General features: G+C 37.9%; 1 protein-coding gene across 12 annotated transcripts in view; it reads right to left on the bottom strand.

Moving 5' to 3' along the window:
* Positions 1–23,894, bottom strand: part of PTBP3 (polypyrimidine tract binding protein 3) — a 63,489-nt gene that overhangs the window by 11,960 nt on the left and 27,635 nt on the right. For 10 of the 12 annotated variants that reach the window (XM_068927856.1, XM_068927854.1, XM_068927850.1 and 7 more), the window contains 6 exons: positions 18,847–18,922; positions 14,842–15,011; positions 14,025–14,171; positions 6,232–6,396; positions 3,414–3,524; positions 1,461–1,635 (listed from right to left, as the gene is read on the bottom strand). In XM_068927856.1, the coding sequence (XP_068783957.1) occupies positions 1,461–1,635; positions 3,414–3,524; positions 6,232–6,396; positions 14,025–14,171; positions 14,842–15,011; positions 18,847–18,871 (793 nt within the window). In that variant the 5' untranslated portion in view covers positions 18,872–18,922. Of the gene's footprint in view, positions 1–1,460; positions 1,636–3,413; positions 3,525–6,231; positions 6,397–14,024; positions 14,172–14,841; positions 15,012–18,846; positions 18,923–19,857; positions 20,044–23,535; positions 23,630–23,894 lie in introns of those variants that run through there. The other 2 variants (XM_009676790.2, XM_068927855.1) reach the window with 2 other exon arrangements.

Raw genomic sequence — 23,894 nt, 5'->3', positions numbered from 1 at the left:
AAAAATCAGAAGCATGCTTTTCTCAGTCTACAGCTGCTTCCCTAAGTCAAATCTAGCATGCATTTTTTGAAAAGAAAAATACCTGTGCAGCTGCTTCACTATGACCACACTATAAACTTCCTTCATATTGACACAGATGTCAGACTCCTATTTACACCAACACCTCTGCTGCTCTTACTATTATAGTAGGTGCACAGATTGAAAAACAGATTGTCAGCAGAGATAGACTTGGAGGAGCGAGGCGGAAGGAAACGCAGACGTGTTCCTGTGTCATCCCCTTTAAGCAGACGTTCAACGTTCTCTCTTTCCTATACGCAGGTGTACTTAATAATCTACTATAATTTTATTTTACCTTTTCATTGACTTTTTAATTGTAAAAACATAATTCATCAAAATATGAGATCTATAAAAGCCACAGAGCACACTGTTTTCATGATGCTGTATGGCAACTTCCTCAAAAAAATATTAAAATGGCTGTGCATTACATAGAAAGGCTAGCTTTGGATGTTTATCACAGAAATAATCAAGAAAAGAGTGAGTGCAACTCACTTTCTTATTCTAATTAAAACTACCATAGCCAGCTATTGGAAAAAAACAAACCAAAAACCAGCATCTGACATAGCGATCTCAGAAAGATGAAGGAAAAAAGGGAATTCTCCCCTCACCTTGCTATTATTCTGACCAAAAGGACTGTCCTTAGATACTTATTCAACAGCTGACACAATTCTTAGTTGCATACTCCCGCTAGTAGTTGTCATTAGAGAAAAACAGCTAAAATTGCTCAAATTGCATTGTGAGCACTTCTCCCACATAATCAGATTAACGTTTGCTGATTCACATTATTACTAACGTTTATTAAGCGAACATGCATGAGCAATTATGACAAAAAGGCTTCTCCAGTGCAGCTCCAAGCAGACACTGTCCCCTCTGTGCCATGGCAGTGACGTCTAAGATTCTAAAAAAAGCTTCTAAAATGTCATCTTTTAAAAGATAATTATAAAACATATAAATATTGTGCATATTACTGTATGTATTGTTTTTCAAAGCCGCCAGTTGTCTTAAAGTATGAACAAATGAGAGCAAATAGGCTTTAAAACATTTATTTTCAAACAGCTTCGGGAACTGTGTCAATTCTGGATGACTGTGCCACCGACCTTCATGCTATGCAGCATTTATTATCCTACCCCTTGGCAACCGTATCATTTCACACCATTTTACTGAAACAGGTTTTTGACGGTCCTTCGAGTTTGCCCAACAGCACTCCTCACATTATGGTTTCACATATACATTCACCCAGAATAGGATTTTCTACTTCCCAAGCAAATTTTACTGGAATCTAACAATCAGAAATGCACCTAAAATGGACTCTTCTTTCAATAGAACCATTAGGGAGCCAGACTGCAATGTAAAAAACATGATGTAATTGTGCGCATTTATCATTAATATGGAAGACTTCTTACCAAAGGCAGCAGCCATAGGGGGCTCCAGGGAGGGCTGGCCATCACCAGAGGGAAGGTCAAGGCGAGTGAAATCTCTACTTTTGTCGTTGTTGTACTTTACATTAAGGCTAGTTAACTTGGAGAAATCAATACGCAGAGTGCAGCATGCGTTGTAGACATTCTGGCCATCCAGCGTCTGAATAGTTAAGGTGTCAGAGACAAAATGCATAGTTACAGCCCCCACCTCAAATTTATATTTCACCTCACAATTTTATCCAAACAGAAATCCATTTTCTCTGTTTAAGGTGTTGCTTCCAAATGTCAGGCGGATGATTACACTGCTACTATCCCTTCTTAAATATCCTGTGCAGAGTACTAGTGTAGTCCAACCAATATTATGTTGCTTTGTGCCAACAGACAAGATGATTGTCTTCCTAGATATGCTTCTAACATTACTTGTCTCCCACTCAGCACATGGTATCAGGTGCTGGCAGAAATATTAATTTTGAGATTTTTAGGATAGGTCAGAAGCAATGAATTATGCACATTTGAAATTCTTTCTCATGGATTTTGATTTTCATATCTTTTAAACTGAAGTTATGCTCAAAGAGATCACTGAAGTAGTATTTTCTTCAGAGATCCATCATAAAAAATAGTAGTGGAGAAAGGGAAAAAACCCCACTCAGAAGCTACTGTTTTGCCGTAAGTTATAGAATTATAATTTCAGTTTACTATATATCCATAGGAGTAATCATACCTATTTCCCTGAACTTTTTAATCGGATTTAATTCATTAATAATACTGGTCCTTAAGAAAAGATGCTATTGCTGACAAACATGTTATAGTCCAATTACCTTTATTATTTCCTGATATATACTTAATCCCTAAAATACATATTGCGTTTACCTACTAGGAAACTAATGGAAATTAACACATGGCATGAAGTGCAAGTACCAATATTTAAATATTGTATGCCTTTAATTTTGAAACTGAGAATAAAGCCAATCTGAAAAACAAAAGTAGTGTGAAAATTCCATTACCCTTAATCTTTCAGTAACTTTTTGAAAAGACTGAATACTAATTACCACTTCATACTTCAACAGAATCTTTTTTTCTGTGTACTTTTTCTGAGAACTTTAAAATTGATTTTATTTATTCACTAATTTGAGGTTACCAACATAGAGGAAAGAGAAATGCAAAGCACCAGCTTAATTTCTAGTAAATTAAACACTTTATTTTCTATACTTGTTTGTTAATTCACAGTCTAGGTCTTACCATATGATGAATTTTAACACTACTGATCCTTCTATAAGTCTTAGAGGTCTTAGCTCAATAGCCAAGTGTCAAGCGACTCCCCACTCAGGAGATTAACACTAAATTTCCTAAAAATGAAAATATTTAACTATAAGGCCACTAATTCTAAAAGTTAATTTTTGGAAGAGACATATCTAAAGAAAGAGACCTTTTCTTCAAAATTGAGATCATGCATTTTAAAAATCAGCATACCGCTGGTTTGAAATTTAAGGTGAAGAGACGGATTACATTAAGCTCTCACTGAAATTCAAGACAGTAAAATATCTTGCATTCAACAAATTAATCTCAAGGCATTTAACTGCACTGCTTTTAGGCCTGACAGGCACTGAAAAATATTCTACTCGGTTTGACAGGCAAAAGCAGTTCCTGGAAAACCACAGCTACTATCACTCAGCCCTAGTCTCTGATTTGGTGGAATCATACAGGTCTTGATGTATGTGCTCATATGTTTATGCTTGCTGTTGATAAGGCAGCATTATCCTCTTACCTAACTAGGGATACTGAAGTTATTCTATGCAACATGAGAATTTAAGCATGAGAATGACAAGCAGTCATAACATTAATAATTGATTATTTGTTAATTTTATGTATAAAGACCAGTTTATCTGGGAAACAAGCCAAATGAAAGAAAAATACATCAGCTGAATATCCTACATTTACCATTTTGGCATAATGTGCATTCATCGGATCAGCATACTGAAGCAAGGCTTGAAATTGATTGTTCTTTGTGAAGGTGATAATCTTCAAGACAGTTCCAAATTTAGAGAAAATCTGAGAAGGAATAAACACATACTTCTGAAAACCATTAAGTACTCATCCACACTAAAGACGAACAATTCAACACTTCATATAATTTTCTGAAGAACGTTTTCTGCAGCGAGAGCAGAACAAAAATTGAATGCTGTTAGAATTTTTCTTCAGGTCCAAAAAAAAAAAAAGTTCAGCCCAAAGCCTTTGTCCAGTGTCTACAGATAAACTATAAACTGGGGACAATGAAAGTGAAGGCTTGAGAAATGGAACGTTAAAAACTAACTGAAACAGGGACAGCAAACTGCCTTTGGAAATATCAATATTTACATTCTGTACTTTGAACAAATTCTTTAAATTTAGTGGCTGAAGATGCGTTCGAAATAGCTCATGTCTCTACAGATTAGCTACGCAGACCAAGTGTTGAACTAGAAGTCAAGGAAGCAAGACGAATCCAGCCTGGGACCCACTCCTCTCTAATTTATAACTGAATGGTATTTAGTTTATTGCATATGCAACCTCTGTAGAAGATTTCAAAAAGCTGAAATTATATATGCATGTTCAAAAGTCAGAGTGTGTTCTACACACAGAAACACAAAGAAGTACCCACAAAGAACAAGGGGGAAAAAAGTAAAACATGGCGTGAAAGCAGAAAAAGCTAAATCTGACGTAACAATGACAGAGGACACGGGAGTTTGGGAACTAAGGACAGCAAATTTAAGCAAGATAGACAGTGCAGGGAAAACAACAATTGCAAAGGTAACTCGACATCAGGTTTAAGAACAAACTATTAGAAGTAAAGCAAAGCAATATAGCAGTCAGGAAAGGAGAACTCCCATTCTGCCCCAGACAAGTTTTAACCCTGGAACTGAAAGAAATGCCAGAGGTAAACAAAAGCATCTCTTATCAACCTACTAGGCCTAGAATCATGGATACAAGACATTGTCCTAACCCTTTGCACTCAATTCTCTCTATCACAATTAAGGTTTTTATGCCACAGTCATCATTTTGTGATAGAAGATAGAATAGAAACTTTTTTCACAGTAGTTTAAAATTAGCTGTTGAGTGCCTGTTCACAAACTACTTCCCCCGGCAAAATACAGAGGGAAAAGCACATGCTCAGAGTCTATGTTTCTACATAAACAAACACACCTTTTTAAGGCAATGAAATTCAATGCATACCTGTTTGAACTTAAAACCTGCTCTATATATCAATTTCGTTTATATAAAGATAATACCGAAAAATCTCTTTCTTATTTTAAAGTAAATTTGGTAAAAAATGAAGTGTTTCCTGGCAAACAGTTATTCTTTGCAATATATAACTAAGTTTTTTAGATGACAGCTTACCCGCCAGTATTCTATATAATGCTATATTAATTAGAGAAAATTTGCATTTCCATTAACCTTGTCACACTGTTACAAAACAACGTGACCTTGTAGCTACGTATCATGCACAAAGTGCTGTTCTAATGAGACGAGCGCGTCCCTTGTTAAGAACTCCGAATAAGATTCCTTTTCAAATATCACTTAATTTTCCCGGCTTACTGAAAAAGTAGTTGAGTGGGGGTCATTAAGCAACTTAAACATTGAAAATACAGTTCTGCTGCACTGAAGTGTTAATTTTATTAAAGTAACTTAGCATGAATTTTCTCTTCTGCTGCCTGCTTAGTAGGAATAACCAAGGTCAGCTCCAGGAATTGCTTTTACACTGTTAAACTTGTACAGCTCCCATGATCATAAAAGTTAGTGCACTCAGAATAACCTAAGAATAAATAACCCTGAAATGTTAACATATTTGTACAAACATATTAATGAGTGAACAATACTCATAGATGCAAGCAAAAGTTTAGACCATGCTAATTGCTACCCCAAAGCGAGAACAGGTAAGCGTGTTAGCTAATTGGCTTCATAGGGGAACACAGGGAAAAACGAAATATTAAAAAGAAGAGGAAGAATAAAGTGTATTAAGCATCTCAAACAATAATTGATTGTTAAAGTAGAGCTCCAATGAGAAGAGCAACAAAAATCTCCTTCCAGAACTGTAGGCCCTCATAAGAGATTCCCAATTATTTTAAATCACATTAATTGAGGAATCTCATACATTTGGGGGTGTTTTCTGTTGCCCAAATTGCCTAGCAGGAGTTACAGTGAAGTCTTTCATAGCTATAACCCACAATTATTCCAGGCTCTCAGGAGTAAAGTAGCTGACATTCTAATAGTTGATGAAAAATTGAATACATTTGTCCAAGTGGCTACACTTGTCTATTACATCACTTACCTAAACTGATAAAAGTTAGTATTAAATCCTCAAACAACGTATACTACAAAAGTTACTCAGCATGAAGAGTGCTAAAACATTTGCTCAAATTCATAAGAATTACTATTTCATTTTCTCCTAATTTTGGCATATATTAAAAGTAACATCCCATGTTAATTGCTGCTAGGTCACAATTCTGTTTATCATCTTAACCAAGGAAGTAAAAGGAGTGAAAGACAACATGAAAAGCTGACTACAGAAGCCCAATTTGCTTTGATTTTTTTTTTTTTTCAGGCAAGATTGATTCGAGCCTAGATCCATAAATTACAACAAATTATTTTTGAAGTGATAGTTTTCATTCAAACTGAGAAACCAACATAAGGATCCACGGCCTTTAAAAAACAAAAAGTTAATGGATTTATACCAGTAGTATAGAAACAGATTTTAACTATTTGCTTGATCAGTCCTCATTACCTGATATAGCACTTCCAAAGTGACAGGATAGAAAAGATTTTCAACAATAATTCGAAGAACAGAACCTTGACCTGGAAGGAGCCCAACTTCAGTAGCAAGAGCACCTGTAATAGCCAGGCTTCCAGACTGCACAGCATTCACAGCTTGCAACGCAGCTTGGGCTCTCTGAAATGATCACACAGGGGAGACCACAATTAACTTACACAAGTATGAATTACTCATATGTAAACAACTTCTTTCATATAAAACATACACAACTTTTAAAAACCATTTCCTCTTTATCTGATTACCTACTGAAATCCCAGGTGAGTAGGCAAATTATTCCCCTTCCTTTGCTTCCTCCAGCCCCTGAAGAAGTCATATCAGACTTGCATAGAATATTGGTATGACATTCTTAAAACTACCTGACTATGTGAGGAAGGGCAAAAGCTTTTTCAGTTAAATGCTTACTGTTTTTCTACCATAATGCCATATAAATGAAATTTGGCATTCTTTCTGTATGTTTTTGTCATTCCAGAGGTATATTGTAATAAATCATTATCATGACCATATGCTGGTGCACAACCAACCAGTCAGAACACCAAGAACCATTTGCTCAGCTTCATTAGGATTTCATTCTCTTCACAACCTAAGTTTGCTGAGCATAAGCTTGAAAGCGGTTTTTTCCTCAGTCAAGCTTTTGCCCACAAAAAAAATCTCTTTAGATCTTACTCCTCAGTCTGCTCATCTGGGATGCGGGAAGTCTGTACAGTCATTTTTGATTGGCTTTTCTCCAAAAGGTCTTCAGTCTACCCTCGAGAGCACTATGGAGAGTCTTTCCTTTCCAGATATACTTGCAGCTTGAAGCCATGTCTCCGTGATACCCTTGCCTTGGAAGATGGACTAAACACGGCACAGGTACAATTGTTGTCTGCTTTGTGAACATGTAACCCAGCAAAAAATTGTCTCTCAGGCCCGAGCCTAGACACTACAAGGTCTACAATGACGTGCTCAACTGCTCTACTAGAATCTCTAAGAATATCTAAAAATTTAAAGAGTCATAAGCGGAAAAGAAAAGAAAGGTTATATATATATATACATTTAAAAGAAAAGAAAGGTTATATATATATAATATATATATATATATATTTAAAAGTAAATGATGTTTTTATAGGATGACAAAGCAGAGAATGAGTTATGCACTAAGTTAAAAATGCCTCTTTGCAAATAAGAGGGTAGTTTTCCCAAGACTCTTATATACACCATATCCTTAAAAATGTCTTATTTTTACACATGATAAACCAATCCGGCAATCTTGGATGAGAAAAGAGACAAGGCAGGCTGACAAACTCACAGTCAGTGACGTTCAGATCAGTGCAAATTAAAAACGAGTACCGATTTTTGTCCTGATCAGAATTTGCAACATTCCTACAGAAAACAAAATTGATCTGCAAGTAGCACATTCTATGATTTACACAGCTAAAGGACAGGTCAATTGTGATTCATCCAGGAATCCAAAAATCCAAGTGAATTTCAACTACAATATGATGCTTTGTATACTTTGATCTTATTCTGAGAAGAGGGTATTTCCTTGTTTAGAGATTAGGATTAAATTCAGTGATCTGCAGTGATCAATTTATAGTCTAAAGAAATCAGTTTTAAGTGCTTTAACAAAATATAAGGAAGAAAACAACTCTGGTGCTTGGCAAAAAGTTATACAACACCAATTGCATGTACCACTGAAAACATTCATTCATTTTAGGATTCTTCCTTATAATAAACAGTCAACATTAGAGATAACATTATTAAGAATAAACTTGAATACAACTTGAAGACCTTGATTTCCTGTTTCTAACTTTGGTGAGCCCTTGGAAGTGCTTAAATACTGAACACAGATCTTACAAAAGCAGGTTATAAGACCTCTTGCAATTACATCCATATCTAATTAAGCAACAAGATCTGCTGTCTGCGCACAAAGTGGATTGGATCATAATGGGTGGGCTTTCCCTTCCTTGTGTTCTTCAGATAGCATCTACAGCCCCAGGACTAGCAATTAACTTTAAGAAAACACAAACTTGCAAAATTCAAATAATATAGTCTGTGGTAAGTGTGATACTTTGTTACTGATACTGGGATTTTTCCTGTTGCTGTTACTCTGTAAAAAGAATTTACCATAGAAAACATCCTCTCCATGCTCTGAAGCTATTGAGAGCTATCTAATTAGGAATAACCAAAGTTCTTCCAAAATATTGTAATCAACTATTTCCAAGTAGCATAGAATATAAGAAAGTCCACAGAAACCTAAGTATAGAAACATAAGTATAGAAACATAAATATGCCAAGCTAATGTAAGTCAGAAGCTAAGAAAAGATTAAAATAGTGAAAACATTGTGCAAACATTGCACTAAAGCAAAATAAGTCTCCAGAAGAAGGACTTCATAGCATACAAAAAACGTAATCTGGCAAACTGTTTTGACTTTTTAAATAATTTATCTAGGCTATTTGTCTCTAGAGTCTAACAGTACTAGAGTTACATAAAATAAAATTCCAGTAAAAATACTGGAATATTTTTCACATACATCAGTACTAGTCACAGTTATGGATATTTTACACACAGTCCCAAAGCCAACTACATTATAAATTATTGCTTTACGAGTGAAGTTTTCAGTGAACTACAGCTTCTTACTGATCATTACAGCAAGTCCTTTTTCAACTGCAGATGTTGGAAGAGCAACAGAAAAGCAAAAGAAAGACTGCTTGAAATAAAAGATGCATCTATGACAAGAAAATAGCAGTATTTTGATACATAGATAACAGTATCACTTGTTGAATGCCTTCCAAAACTTCCCATCCCTTACACAGCTGATAGCATGGCACAAGTATTTGCCTTCTGATGTAAATTTCAGTATTGAGCCAGTTTCATATATGGAAACAACTGGATAATGAAATGACCAGAACAGACACATGCTACAGAACTTTTAAGCTTTTGATCTGCAGAGGGTATATCTGAACAAAAAAAATGACCAAACGCTACACTGGGGAAATTGAGGTTGGCAGGGCACAAAGGAAGTTGTGAGAAGGGTTTTATTTGCTCAGTTCAGAACTGGGATTTGAATTTTGCTATAAATACCACTTGGCAGAAAGCAAACTTTATTCTAAGTAGCTTGCTTTTTTTTTTTTTTTTAATATAAACTTTATTATTCCACAGTTTAAAAAAAGTCAAGAATCCTTTGCTGTAAATCAACATTACAAAACCAAATACTGAACTGAAACTACTTTAAATATTATCACACGCTTTATTTTCAGAATACGCTATTGTTAATAGACAGCATAAGTAGCAGTCTTCAGAATGACCAAGGAGATGTATCAAACACTACAATCAGTTCACATTTACCATTGTTCAGAAGTACACAGAAAACCTTCTACTTTAGAGACAACGCGCATAAGTTTTTCTGCTTTGAAGGCATAAAAATGTGTTCTTGAAATCACAGTACTATGGTTAGTTTATAGATAATGGAACGGATGACACTTCTAGTTTAACTGAGCTTCTGGGAACAGTTCCTTAAGATGTAATGAGCCAACCTAAGAGATCATTGCTAGTAAGAGGAGACTCTGCTGATTTTTCCCCTCATCACAAGCCTATTCAACACATTAACCCAGAAAAATACTACCCTTTTTTGTTGTCAAGTTATGAACGGAATCCCTCACAGAAGAACGCAGCAAGCACCAGCCACAGTATAAAGGAGAGAGCAGAACCACCCAGCTGGAGGCGAGGAAGGATGTTCCAGACCCTCTCCTTTTGGTAGCAATAAGCTGTTGAGGTAAGCTCAGTTACTGACAGAATTACTGCTTCAGGAATACCTCAAGCTTTTCTAGTTTTAATATTGCTATACTTAACTATAAATGTTCACTGAGGAAGGCATTGTTAGCATCAAGTTTCTGTCAGAAACTTCATCGGGAAACCCGATTACAGAGTAGTTAGTCTTTAGAGTAGCTCCTTCTGCAAATACTCCTCAGTTATGTCTTCCCAAGCTGTTTAATATTGAGAGCAACAATGATCAGACCAGTGCTATAACATACAAATAAAACGTTAAACCTTTGCATTTTTTTAAATTAGAGCTCCCTTTCTAATTGCAAACTTCGGCATTTAGAAACATGCTTTCATAGACTTAGGCTTTGAGGGAAATTATGAATGATCTCTTGTACATAGGCTATGAGTGACAGCACAACATCTCCCTTAATGAAACACGGACACGTTCTTTCCAGAGGCTTCAAATGCTAAAATGCCAAAATGCCATTATATGAATGACAGAGGTTTCAGATAAATGAAGCTAGTCCTTTATCTTGTGCTGAAATCCATTCAGAAGGGAAACAAGAGTGTTCTTGGTCATTGCAGATTGCATCCGTAATTATGAACTTGGCCATCTCTAGGTTTGGACTAGAAATCCATTCCCAATTACATCATCATAAGCATGAGTCTGCTGAGGTATCCAGAAACCTCTTCACTAAGCGAAACCCACCTGTTCCCTTCCTTGAAGGAAAGGACTTTTTTTTCCTCCTATACGAAGGCTTGGCCACCCCATGAAAAAAAGATCTTTCACACTGTTATCCTTCTAGATTCCTGCGCCACAATACTGCCAGATAAAAGTTTATACAAGACAGATGCTTAACAAAGCAGTACTTCATAACAACCATCTCATTTTTAAAAACAGAAGGCTATCTAGAACAGTAGTGTGGAATTAGTTTGACTTCTTTACATTAGAAATTATTCTCTAGAACAGTCTACCCAAGCAAAGGGAAAAATATCTGAAAACCCACAATACAAATGCTGTATTTTTCCATACAGTCTGTGCTTATTTAATATTTATGCAAGAAAATAACACCAGGAAGGATGACTTTTTGGCCAGGTAACTAGTTACCTCTACGTTTGCAAGGCGTGACACGCCATTTAAGAAAGAGATAAAGTCAAATAGTTGTTTACTGAGAAACTGAATGCAAGAAAAAAGGTGCAAGAAGTATTTTACAGATCACCATGTGCAAGAAAGATGTCATTATCTCCAGCCTCTGGGCACTACAATCTTGGATCTACTGAAAGAGAGAAAACCAGTTTTGTAGTAGATTTTTTCATTTGTTAACTGACAGGAAAACAGTGCCTTGAGGAATTCATTAATTCTACCTATTAACTCCCGGGAAAAGCATGGGATTCTTAGCATCTATAAAGACATAGAACCAGAAACACCTGTTGCTTCACGTTTTGATTTACATTTTGTGGCTGGGCAGCAAAGAGGATGGGTCCCCTTTTCTGCCCTGGCATTTACATTCATATAGAACCTTCTAGAATAGGGGAATGTTTTTTTCCACAGGAATAAAAGGCTGTGCTTAACTGAGAAGCTTCTAGAGCAGAATGGGGTAAACAAGGGAGTCTTTAGCACTGAACACAAACTGGGAGATTCCTAGGAGAAGCAGGGATCTTTTTTGCAGCAGGTAGTAAACGCTACTACAGCCATGTTTCATAGGTGACAGAAAAGAGAAAAGAGTCCCAAACAGGACTTGAAGAAAGAAACCAACCACACAGAAACACAAAGGATAAGTATGCCTTTTCAAAAAGGTTCATCCATCTCTGTTAGTAGAACTGATCCTATCCTTTCCCTATTTACGGGGTTGTTCCTTTCTTGTTGGATCTCAGGATCCATACTCACTTTATAGAAGTATAACAGCTGCACCTCAAGTCTGTGACCAGCTCAAAACGGAAATGATGAGGTTGGAAAGGATCTCTGGAGACTGTCTAGTCCAATCCTCCTGCTCAAAGCAGGGTTAGTTACAGCAGGTTGTTCAGGGCCTTGTCCAGTCAGATTCTGAGTATCTCCAAGGATTGCTACTCCACGACCTCTTTGGCCAACCTGTTCCAGTGTTTGACCAAACTCACCAAAAACATGACAAAAAATTTTTAAGTGGAATTTTCTGAATTTGATTTGGTGTCCCCTGCCTATCATCCTGTCACTGGGCACCACGAGGAGAGTCAGGCTCTATCTTCCCTATTTGCTCCCATCAGGTATTTGCATACATTGCCAAGATGTCCCCCCCATCCTTCTCTTTGTCGCGCTGAACTATCGCAGCTCTGTCAGTCTCGCCTCAAGTATTTCAGATGCTCCAATCCCTTAATCTTCTTTGTGGTCCTTCCCTGGACTTGCTCTAGTATGTCCAAGTCCTTCTTGTACTGAGGACCCCAGCACTGGACACAACACTCCACATGTACCTCACCTCATGTAATCCCCGTGAAGGGCACGAGAAGGGGAGCATGGAGATCTGTCTCCTTTAAATTTCTTGTTGCCACTCCCATTTGCTAAAATATTTTATGGAAAGGGACGGACAAGCAAACAAGACAAACTGATTACACAGTAAAGATGCCAGAAGTTGAGGGGGAGGCTCACCACCCTCAACCTGCTGGCAACACTCTTCCTGATGCAGCTCTAGATGCTGTTGGCTGCCTTTGCCACAAGGGCACACTGCTGGTTCACAGTCAACTTATTGTACACCAGCACCTCCAGGTCCTTTTCTGCAAAGTTTTCTAGCTAGTCAGCACCCAGTCTGTACTACTGCGTGGGATTATTCTTCCCTAGGCACAGGAATTTGCACTTCCCTTGGCTGAACTTCATGAGGTTCCTCTTTGGCCTTTTGTGCTGCCATTCCAAGGGACCTTGACAGGCTGGCCAAATGTCTGGGGTATCAGTCACTCCTCCTAGCCCTGCATCATCTGCACACCTGCCGAGGATCCACTCTGCTCCCTCACCTAGGTCATTACTAAAGATGTTAAACTGGATTAGAACCAATACTAATCCCTGGAGGATACCACTAGTGACTAGTAGGACTTTGCACCACTGATCCCAAGGCTCTGAGCCTGGCAGTTCCACCAGTTTCTATCCATCTCGCTGTTCTCTTATCTAGCCTTTACTTTTTCAGTTTGTCTAGGAGGATGTTACGGGAGACAGTGTCAAAAACCCTACTAACACCATCCAGTGGCTGTCCCCTCATCCACTGAGCCAATCATCTCATTGCAGAGAAGGCTGTCAGACTCGTCAGGAGTGACTTTTCAAAGATAATCAAGAGTGACCTTGCAATGTGCAATGGCACGGGCCAGCTCATGTCCACTTTGTTTTAACGTTCCCTAACCGACCAAACGTTAGTCTTCATGGCTCCAAACTTTCCCTCTGGTCTCAGAGGCTTGGAAGTTTGCAGGGCAGCTCTTTCCAACAAAGTCTGAGACAAAGAAGGCATCTAGAACCTCAGCTTTTTCCATGTCTATCCTTTGTCAACAGGGCCCCTGCCCCACTAAGCAGCAGGCCTACATTTTTGCTTGTCTTCCTCTTGCTGCTTGCTGATACACCCGTAGAAACCTTTCTTGTTGCCCTTCCTATCCCTCACTAGAGGCTTTGGCTTTCCTAACCCATCCCTGCATGCTCAGACAGTGACTCTGTATTTCTCCTCAGTCACCCATCCCTGCTTCCACCTCTTCTATGCTTTCTTTTTATGTTTGAGTTCTGTCAGGAGCTCCTTGTTCATCCATGCAGGCCTCCTACCACCTCTGCTGGATTTTCTGCTCATCAAGATGGACCATTCTTGAGCTTGCGCTCCTCCATAGTAATTTTTGTCTCTGCCTAGAATTCACAGAAAGCTTACAGACTAGATTGCAACAGAGGGAAAAAACATCCATTAGAAGTTGATTATTGATGTAGCATTAGCAGAAAGTAGTTTATTTATTGAGTAATGCAACTCATCTACAATTCTGTCCTGTTAAACGGCAATATTATACTTACAGCCTGATTAGGTAGGTTGTCAGTCTTAAGTTCTCTGTGATTGGAATACTGAATATAAACAGGCTGACTGCGGAGGTGAGGTGTAACAGGAGTATAGTAGTTCACCATAGTAACAGCAGCTTCTTCAGAAGCCATTTCCAAAAAAGCCTGCAAGCAATACATAGCAGTTTTCAGTGTTCTTTCGTTTACATGAGAGAATAAAGCATTAAAGCACTATTTATTGCCAACTCCACTATCACTAAAAAAAAAAAAAAATGTGAAAGTATAGTAGTGTTTGGCTCAGTATTAAAATACATGTGTGCATACACGTGTGTGTGTAGTTGTGGGGCTACTGCTTTGTGGGGTGTTTTTTAAAGTTTTTTACATTATAAGTACAATAAATCATTAAAGAGATGGAGCAAGTATAACGCTTAGGAAACTAAGCTACTGAAAATATTACACAAAGATTTGAACAAAAACTAATCAATCTTCTTTCACTTAAAAATATAGGCATCTTAACTAACCAGGCAAGATATTTCAACACAGCTGTCAATGTCAATAATGGCAATGCAGTTCTTGATCACCTATGTATTTTAACAGAAGATGGATATAACGTTAATTAATCTTATTAACTTGTTACTCAAAAGTATATTAAAAACTTATGATAAATATCAATACATCCTTTCATATTTGAAAAGATGAACATCTTGAGCCATCAGGGAAATATTTAGACATTGTTGAAACTCTTTTAAGTCTAATGCAATACCAGAACGGTCGTATAACACAAATCGCATTTCTTCAGCCCTGCTCTTACACTGAAACATTGAAAATAACATACCTGACTTTTTCCTTTTAGCATCAAGAGGTTGGTTACTTTTCCAAAAGGCAGACCTAATGAAATGACTTCTGCTTCAGTGACATCACTTGGAATTTTACGAAGATGAAGGACACGAGAAGGGGAGCACGGAGATCTGTCTCCTTTAAATTTCTTGTGGCCACTCCCATTTGCTAAAATATTTCATGGAAAGGGACGGACAAGCAAACAAGACAAACTGATTACACAGTAAAGATGCCAGAACCTAAAAGAGAGAAACTGCTCTCTCAACACAGACTGCTATCTACAGCTTTGTCCTCTGCCTACGTATAAACCGTCCTTTCTTAGTATTCAGTTTAAAGACCCCTACATCTTTTCCAGATTTCTACCTTTTTTTTTTTTTTTTTGGGGGGGGGGGGGCGGAGGAGGAAAGTCTTACAGCCAGAGAGGCCAATAACTTCTTCTCAAATCCCCCATAACATATTTACGTTACCTACACAGAAAAGGGCTGAGCCAGTAGTAACTGGGGAGGAGGTACATTCATTCTTTTTTATACCTTCTTCCTATATCATCAGCTCCTTAACCAGATTTAGTTGCTACCTTGAGTGATTTTTATTAACGAAAATCTAATACTCTGCATGCTTGTATGTTAAAATGTCCTTCAACGGTATACGTAGCAGTGAGTCATGGCATCCATACAGATTCCAAAAATCAGTAATATAGCTTTTTTGAACATACGTTTATTTGGATCCTGTAACAGGTAAGTGACCAACAGCTACATGTTACGGAGCTGACTCGGAGCCCTTGAGGGCACTTTTAGACAGAACACCACATCTGAAACAGGCATATGTTCTCGAAGCTATCACAGTGGAGTAATAACTGCTACAGTAATAAGAAGTAAATTCATTAGCCTAACTACAGATCCCAGTAATAGATTTTCCTAGAGCAAGCTACAGAGACTTATGAGACCTGAAGAAAAAAAATGTCCCAAATTGAGTGGGAAGGCAGCATATTCAATGGAAAGGAAACTATACTGAAAACTAACTGCATGTTACTCAAGTTACGAGAAGAAACAGCAGTCTCTCAGTCTATGTGCTTCAAAAAGCTTTATTCCAGCAAGATCGATAGCCTTCAAACCACATGCTCTAAGTTTCACCTTAGCAGGAGAATCCCAAAACATTAGGAACAACCTAATGTTCCTAATTAGGAACAACCATTAGCATGCACTTACTAAGTAATTTCAGATTTTCCTTACGTTTTGAATACAGCCTAAGGCTGAGAATTCACAGTTCTGGGCAAACAGCTTGTAAAGACTTCCACCATTTAAAACAAAAAAAATATCTACAATCTTAAAGCCAGATGATACAAGCTCCAACAGCGGCACGCTTATAAGCTAAGGTATCAGATTCCTCCCCACTCTCCCTAACAGAAAGGGGTCTGTCATGCCTGGCTTTTTCCACCTAGAAATTTCAAATGGCAATATGCGTTCTGCGTGCATTTTGAAAAACGTGAACAAATAGCATACTTGCTGGGGATGAGATTTTAAGAAGAAAGAGAAACTTACTGAACGCATATCATTAGCAAGTCACAAGAGGATATATTACCATGGAGGTCTTTAGGACTTGTCCTATCTTGTAAAATCTACTTCTCAGGCTCAAAAGGGATATGATTAAGTCCTTTACTTTAAATGAAGCAGCAAACGAAACTGAACATGCATTTTGCCCTTACTTTAGGATGAGGGTTTCCCACAGAAGCAATATCTTCTAGGTTCTGACTCACTATCATAAGCGAGAAGACAGAACTAAGCAGCAGCCAGAACGTTTTCTCCTAAGATCTTTTCTAAGAAGAGTTATAAGAGTTTGCAGCTGAGGTATTCAGCCAAAATGGAAAGCGCTCACCTCTGTAAGACTGCACATCCTCTGTTTCACTTGTTAAGATTGACTCATTAGCAAGCATATATGTCAGCTCTAGCTGATTTAGCTTTTGAACTCTGATCAAAACCTGACCTAAAATCTTACACGCTGCTAAAAAGCTTCCCCAGAGAAGTTATTAAATTAGCAGTAGACGCTAGCATTTATTCCAAGTACAAAAAATTCTCAGCTTCTGTTAAATCATTCTTTCTCAAGCGATTATCTGATATGAATCTTGAGGCAGAGAGCTAATCATGTATATCTTCTAGCATCTCAACTTCACAATGGCTTCAGCTATCCCTTAAAGCATGCCCACGGTCATCACCTTTTCGGAATTTTATGCTAAAACGAGTGAAAGCAGAAGATATAAAGCTAAGAGAAGCCTTATAAACATGGAGAAGTTTGGGAGCTGGCATTACAAGAGAGATTACTTATGAACATGATTCATGACTGCACAAACATTCTCCAATTCAATAATCTCAGATCAAGAAACCCAAAGTATTTTAAATATGTGACCTACCGAACAAAAAAACCTGCTACGGTTATTTTAGGTGAACAGCTGCATCTCCATAGAGATAATATAATCCTAAAATGAAGTATAGTTATCCGCGAGGAACTCTAAATTTCCACATTTATTAGGAGCCAGACACCTCTATCCTATTTTAAAGTTTAATATTATTTAGACTCTCTGGAAGTCATTACGAATTGTCAGTAGTTGTACTGATAACTAACAAAAGCTACATAAGCTCAGTACAGATTTATACATCTTGCCAGCTGGCGTCTTCCCACAAAACTACTATCTACCATGGTTTGAAATATACTTAAGTGACTAAATTACTAAATTATAAGCTAATGCTGTTTCAAGCCACTTAGAGGCCTCTGGACTTCATACTGACTCAACTAGCAGAAGCATATGATGCATAGCAGAAGCAGATGAACAATCTGAGATGTGCAAGTCAAAGTAGTACAAAAGGAAAATCTAAGTTACTTCCTCAGTCTCTTTCTCCTCCTTATTCTCCACTGGAAACACAGAACATAAGTCTCGAAGGTATATGAAGGTCATCTGCTCCATCCATTTCTCCACGATAAAATCAATTATCTAGAAACCACTGCTGACAGACAATTGCTTTTGTCGTGAAAAAGTTTATGCAGCCATGGGCCATGAACACTTCAAGACCACATAAGCTGAGAGCATGTCTAAAAGAAGCAGTTCCAGCTTTCTCTCACTCCCAATTTTTCATATGACCTATTCACCAGGTAACCACAAGAGTTTCTGGCCAACGCATAGGAGCGGGGCACAGCATAAAACTTTTTTGACTGGTAGTACCACTTTAAAATGTTTGAAAAAACACGGGAGTGTTTTCATGCTAAGTCTCTATATTGTATAAACAGTCCCAGTTTCCTTACTCTGCCTCTGCCTACTAAGTTTGCCACCTCTCAAAAAAACACTGTGCTGAAGAATAATATGTGCAGCTATGCGGTAAACCAGATCAACAAACCCATCTGATCAAAAATTTTTCTTTTTTTCCCACTACTTCCCTTCCCAAAACACCATCACTCATGTGACTCCTTGGAGATACGGTTTAGGGACAAACTGACAGAAAAGCATCTACAAAATGCATCACAGGATTCTGGAAATACGGTAGAAATCGGGAACAAGAATACCCCTTTCAGCAGGGAATCACTTTAGCTCTTTATCAGGAAACCAAACAATGTGTCTTATGCTCCACCAAACTGAGGATTGGCTTCTGGCTCTGTAATCCTGATAACCTCGTGATAGTTGAAAACAAATTCATTTCAAACACAATTGCGGGAACACTAACCAGGAGCACAAGAATCTCTACAAAAAGCTACTTGCTTTATCATGATTATTGAATAGACATTTCTTGGCCCATTTGAACAAGCCAGCTTTATAGTTCCTTAATATTGTCAGTGAGTAAGACTTCTGGATAGACTCCAGTGGCTCTACCGTTGGAGTCTAATCAGACTTCAAGACCTGGTGAGGCTGCTCTTGGAGACATTAGAGAACACAAAAAGAAAAAAAACATTACCAGTGAGAACACATACATTGTTGAAAAACTGTGATAAAAAAAAAATCTTTTTTTTTTTTTTTGTATACCTGTAGCTGGAGTAGAATTGCTCATGGTAAAAGGCCTGCTAGCGGCAACAGAAGCAAGCAGCTCGTCAGGTCCAAGCTAAAAAATAAAAGACAAGATTACTAGGAAACGGTGTTATGGAGAAAGTGGCTGAATATAAAAGCTAAACAACTCTTGTCATTTAGTCTTCCCAAGAATATTCCCTTTATATCTCCATTCTCTACTCAACACGTAGGCAGGTTGTTACAAACTTATGTTTCAACAACAACAAAAAAGTAAATACTAACCATACAATTGTTCATTCTGTTTCAAGAGGCTATTAATGAGGTTCACCTGTGTTACATTGACTATTTCTCATATTCCTTATGCTACTACAAACAGTTTGTTTCAAAAGATCAAGCGTAACAAATGGCTAGGAAGAGAAATGAGCTCGTAACAAGCTCCGGTCTGCAATTCAGCAGTGTTTCCACATATGAATAAACGCATAATCACACTGATCAGGCCACTATTTCCATCTGGCCACGGTGGAGCTTGAGCAAAACTTTAACTCAGTCCATTTTCATCATATACCTGTTACACATTTTTTTGAACTTAACCCTTGTAACTAGGAATTTGATGGTAGGTAACACTGTACTTAAAATGATATTGAAAAAATCAAAGCACATGCTTAAAGAACGCCGACAGTTTGAGGCTCCAACCACTAGTAGAGAAGATTTTGAGCACTAAAAGTTCTTCATTCAAAAATCAGTGCCTAGCTGCCAGTTAAGTTTACTTAGCTAAGGTTGTACACTGCTCTAATATGCCAGCCAAGCATCAGCTTCTCCATATAATAGTTCTCCAAACTGCCAACAGGAAACAACATACCACCTAGCCTCTGAAGGGCAGCTGAGGTTCCTGAAGCTTTTACCACATTCTTCCACAAAACTATTTACATTAATAAGCTGCATTAAGGGAACGGTTCTACAGAACACAGTAAGCTGATCCAAACAGATCATCATCACTTTGGTGGAAGGGAAGGCTCCCATTCTCCTTACCCCAGTATTCCCCCTGCGTACAGCCACGAGCTGTTCATCTTGCACCACCTCTGGTGCCCATCAGACTCTCTGTGAGATAGTTCAACTCTTGAACCTGCCAGAAAACTACAATGGTTTAGGTTAGCCTGTTCATCAGCTGAAAGGCAGTGTTGAAAGGTGGCACGATCCAGAGCAAAAGAGTGGGCAGGATCACCCGCACAGGAAACAGCTGTAAGATAGCATTCTTTTGGCAGCAGCAAGTTATTATGATGGTTTATATTGGCTGTGGAGGTATCACTTACAGAATGTTTTACAACTACTTTGGAAGCAGTCTGTGCTGCTACTAAAAGGGGTAGCTTTGCCCTTTTAACTCTTGCAATTAACCACATGTTAATACATAATTACACACATTGACCAGATCGCCTCTCAGTCTTCTCTTCTCCAGGCTGAAGAGGCCCAGCTCTCGCAGCCTTTCTTCAGAGGAGACATGCTCCAGTCCCCTCATCATCTCTGTAGCCCTCCGCTGGACTCTCTCCAGGAGTGCCATGTCTCCCTTGTACGGGGGAGCCCACAACTGGACACAGGACTCCAGGGGAGGCCTCTGCAGGGCTGAGTAGAGGGGCAGGATCACTTTCCTCCACCTGCTGGCAACACCCTGCCTAATGCAGCCCACGCGACCATTGGCCTTCTTGGCCACAAAGGCACATCGCTGCCTCATGCTTAACTTGTTGTCCAGCAGGACTCATCTTAACATTGTATCTAAATAACACATCTAGTATGGCAAACATTCCAAGAAATTATCTTTACATTAAAAGAAAAAAGGTATTGCACAGACAGCATTTATATCACAAAAAATGGGACAGTCTTTGGAACTACATTCAAAATGTAAATACAAAGAGTCTGTTTTAAACCTGTTTTGCATTTTAAGGAAATTCCATTTCTAATCATACACAGTTGCTACCACTTAAATACATTTGCAATAAAACACAGACTAATGCAAAGTCCAGCTTATTTGGCTGAGCAATGGAATTTGCCGTTAATCTTACAGTTCATGATAATTTATTCAGATTTTCACATTTTAAACTTACTTTATTAAATTTATGGGAATGAAATCTTTACTAGATTCCTGATGAGTATTTAGATGAATATTTACTTATTAGGATTACTTCGTGTATTCCAATATGCAGACATTGAACTTCTAAGTGTACTCAACAAAAAAAATCTCTGCATTTTTTCAAGAAGGCTGTATCAAAAGCTTGTGTTTTAGCATGTCTGACTCTGGCAGCAGGTGTCTTTACTGAGCAACTTTTACTTATTTTGTTGCTTCATTATAAACTTTGGCATCAAATTCACCTATTACTATTTTCATAGTTGAAGTTAATATCAAACAGCTAACAGGTATTCTTATAAGTTTGTATTTAATTTTAATGCACTGATATCTAAAAAAAATAGACCTTTTCAGAATAAAATTATTTTCTAATCCATATCATTTTAAAAGTTTTTTTTTTTTTTTAATTCTTTCCCCTCAAGATTCAAATGAACTTCTTAGGGCAGAAACCAGAATCTACCATTTTGGCAAGCTATGCATTTATAGCTTATGAAGAAGGTAGGGAAGTGTGTAACAGCAAGATTTTTACAAATCATCATAAGTTGTTTGGATATAAGTTTATATACGGGAAAATCTGTAATTTTCCTGGAATTTATAATTTCATGGAATTTCCTAGAATTTAGAATGTAATGGAATTTATAATTTACAATGAACTAACAAAATTAATAGTTTTCAACTTGAATATTACTGCTTGCCAGAAAAAGGGAACATCAGTAACTTAAAACATTAGATATTTTGTAGGTCTGCTACATGAGACTGCAACTGGTAAATTTGAAACCAATTCCCTGAGGAAACTATCTGTAACTATCTCCATATGTTCAGTTTGATATAAGGATTTAAAAATAAAGCCTATATTTCATCATGTTTATGTTGAAGAAAATTAATAACCTTATTTTAAATGTTACTATTAGTTTCTAATAGCCACAGGATTTTGATTGTTATTATTTCTTGGCTGCTCTACTGAAATGCTATTCCTTCTCAACCCTTGATATCAATACTGAATTACACATCTACAGCATATCAGTTTTTGCCATTCCTAAAAAAGCAATCACAATTTGATTACTACAGTCCTGCCAAACTAACAATAACTCAAGCTACACTAATTTACTAATTCTCAGAATGAAAGTTACTGGAAAACTGACATAGTAACATTCTCTAGTATGTTCTTCAGTAACAAATCCACACAAGCACTTCCTCTGATACAAACAAAATAAATCCACACAAGCACTTCCTCTGATACAAACAAAATAAAGAGACTAACTCAATTACTTTGAATGAAGACAAGGGAGCAAAAAAAAACATCCCTGGAAGGCTCCAGATTTTTTGCAGAAAATGACCAAGCTATTTCTGAAGTACAAGAACATCATAAAGACGCTTTTCCATATCTCACCAGCTATCCAGCAACGCAACTGCTAAAAGTCTTCTCGGTCACTGACTAAAAGCAAAAACAAAGCTGACGCAAAAATGCTCTAAAAGAACACAAAAATAAATGAGCACAGCAACAGTTCTCCCTTAAACTGAAATACAATGTGCATATGCCAGGGACACTCTGGATAAGTTAAGAGATAGTGCTTACTTCCAGGCATACTCTGATGAACATCAGCACCACCAAACCTCTACTCTTCATGAATACAGAACCGACAAAGAGATGACAGAATTCAAGTTTCTGAAGCAAGTCAGCCTCTCTCCTTTCTGCACCAGGAAGAGCTGAGAGAACTAGCTTTCAAATACTTGGGACATGAGGAAGCATCTAATGTCATGGCAAAGAACTACTACAGAGCACTCCAGTAAAAAGTCTGGCAAGGCCTTGAGCATTCAAAAAGTCCACACAAGAAGTTAGTATAGTCTAGCTGGTACACTACAAGTTCTTACTAAATTTTACTATATAAGCTATAAAATCTTATAATGCCTCTACTTTCTGTATATATGTTTTGCTTTCTGTATATATGTTTTGATTGGCTACTTTTTAGTCCAGTTAGAGCAACCAAATCTTGCCAACAAAGCTCACCTTGATATCCTTCCCCACCTGTTATTTAGACACATTTGACAAGCACTTCTTTCAGCAGTAACATCACGTTACACAGCCACTGGTTTTGCGAGCAGAGCAAAAACCTTCTCTCTCTGTGATGAAAAGTCTATTTAACCTAAGTGAGTAGCTTGCCTCACAGTAACAGGCAAAACTGAACATGTGGACAGGGCAAGTAAGTGCAGCTGCCTAACCCTTCATGATAAGCATTTCTTCTGGCACAAGACTACACTCACCAAAGATGGCACTGCAGCTCTACCCGAATGCCAGAAGGATTGTACCAATTATGCGGTGAAACTTCTTTCTTCCAGATTACAGTAAAATATGCTTTTTTGAAACTACTTGAGCTGCTCTATGATTTATGTTTATTGTGCTCATGATTCTGCAGTTCAAGTGTAAAAAAAGGCTGCACTCATAGTGAACTAGTATGGCAAACATCTGAGAGTCAGAAACTAGGCTTCATTACGTCTTTATAAGTTAAATACAGTCGGAAACAGGAGAGTAAGTCAGGTACTTTAAAATACTCTTTAAAAAGATGTCCATTCCTCAGAATTATGGTATTTACCCGCGAGGAGGGAGCAGGGCAACAAGTAGGATCTGAACCCTGGACTTCAGGAGAGCTAACTTTGGCCTCTTCAGGGATCTGCTTGAAGGAATCTCATGGGGTATGGGCCCTAGAAGGAAGAGAGTCGAGGAGAGCTGGTTAATACTCAAGCATCACTTCCTCCAAACTCAAGAGCAGTGCATCCCTCTGGGTAAGCGGGCAAAGCGGGCAGGAGACCTGCATGGATGAGCAAGGAACTCCCGGCAAAACTCCAACAGAAGAAGGAAGTCTACACAATGTGGAAAAGGAGACAGGCCTCTTGGCAGGAATACAGGGACGTTGTCAGAGTATGCAGGGATGCAACAAGGAAGGTTAAGGCC

Source organism: Struthio camelus, chromosome Z (assembly GCF_040807025.1).
Source record: "Struthio camelus isolate bStrCam1 chromosome Z, bStrCam1.hap1, whole genome shotgun sequence".
Lineage (NCBI taxonomy): Eukaryota > Metazoa > Chordata > Aves > Struthioniformes > Struthionidae > Struthio > Struthio camelus.
The sequence above is the reverse complement of the archived record's forward strand: the minus strand, read 5'-3'. Positions and strand labels throughout refer to the sequence as shown.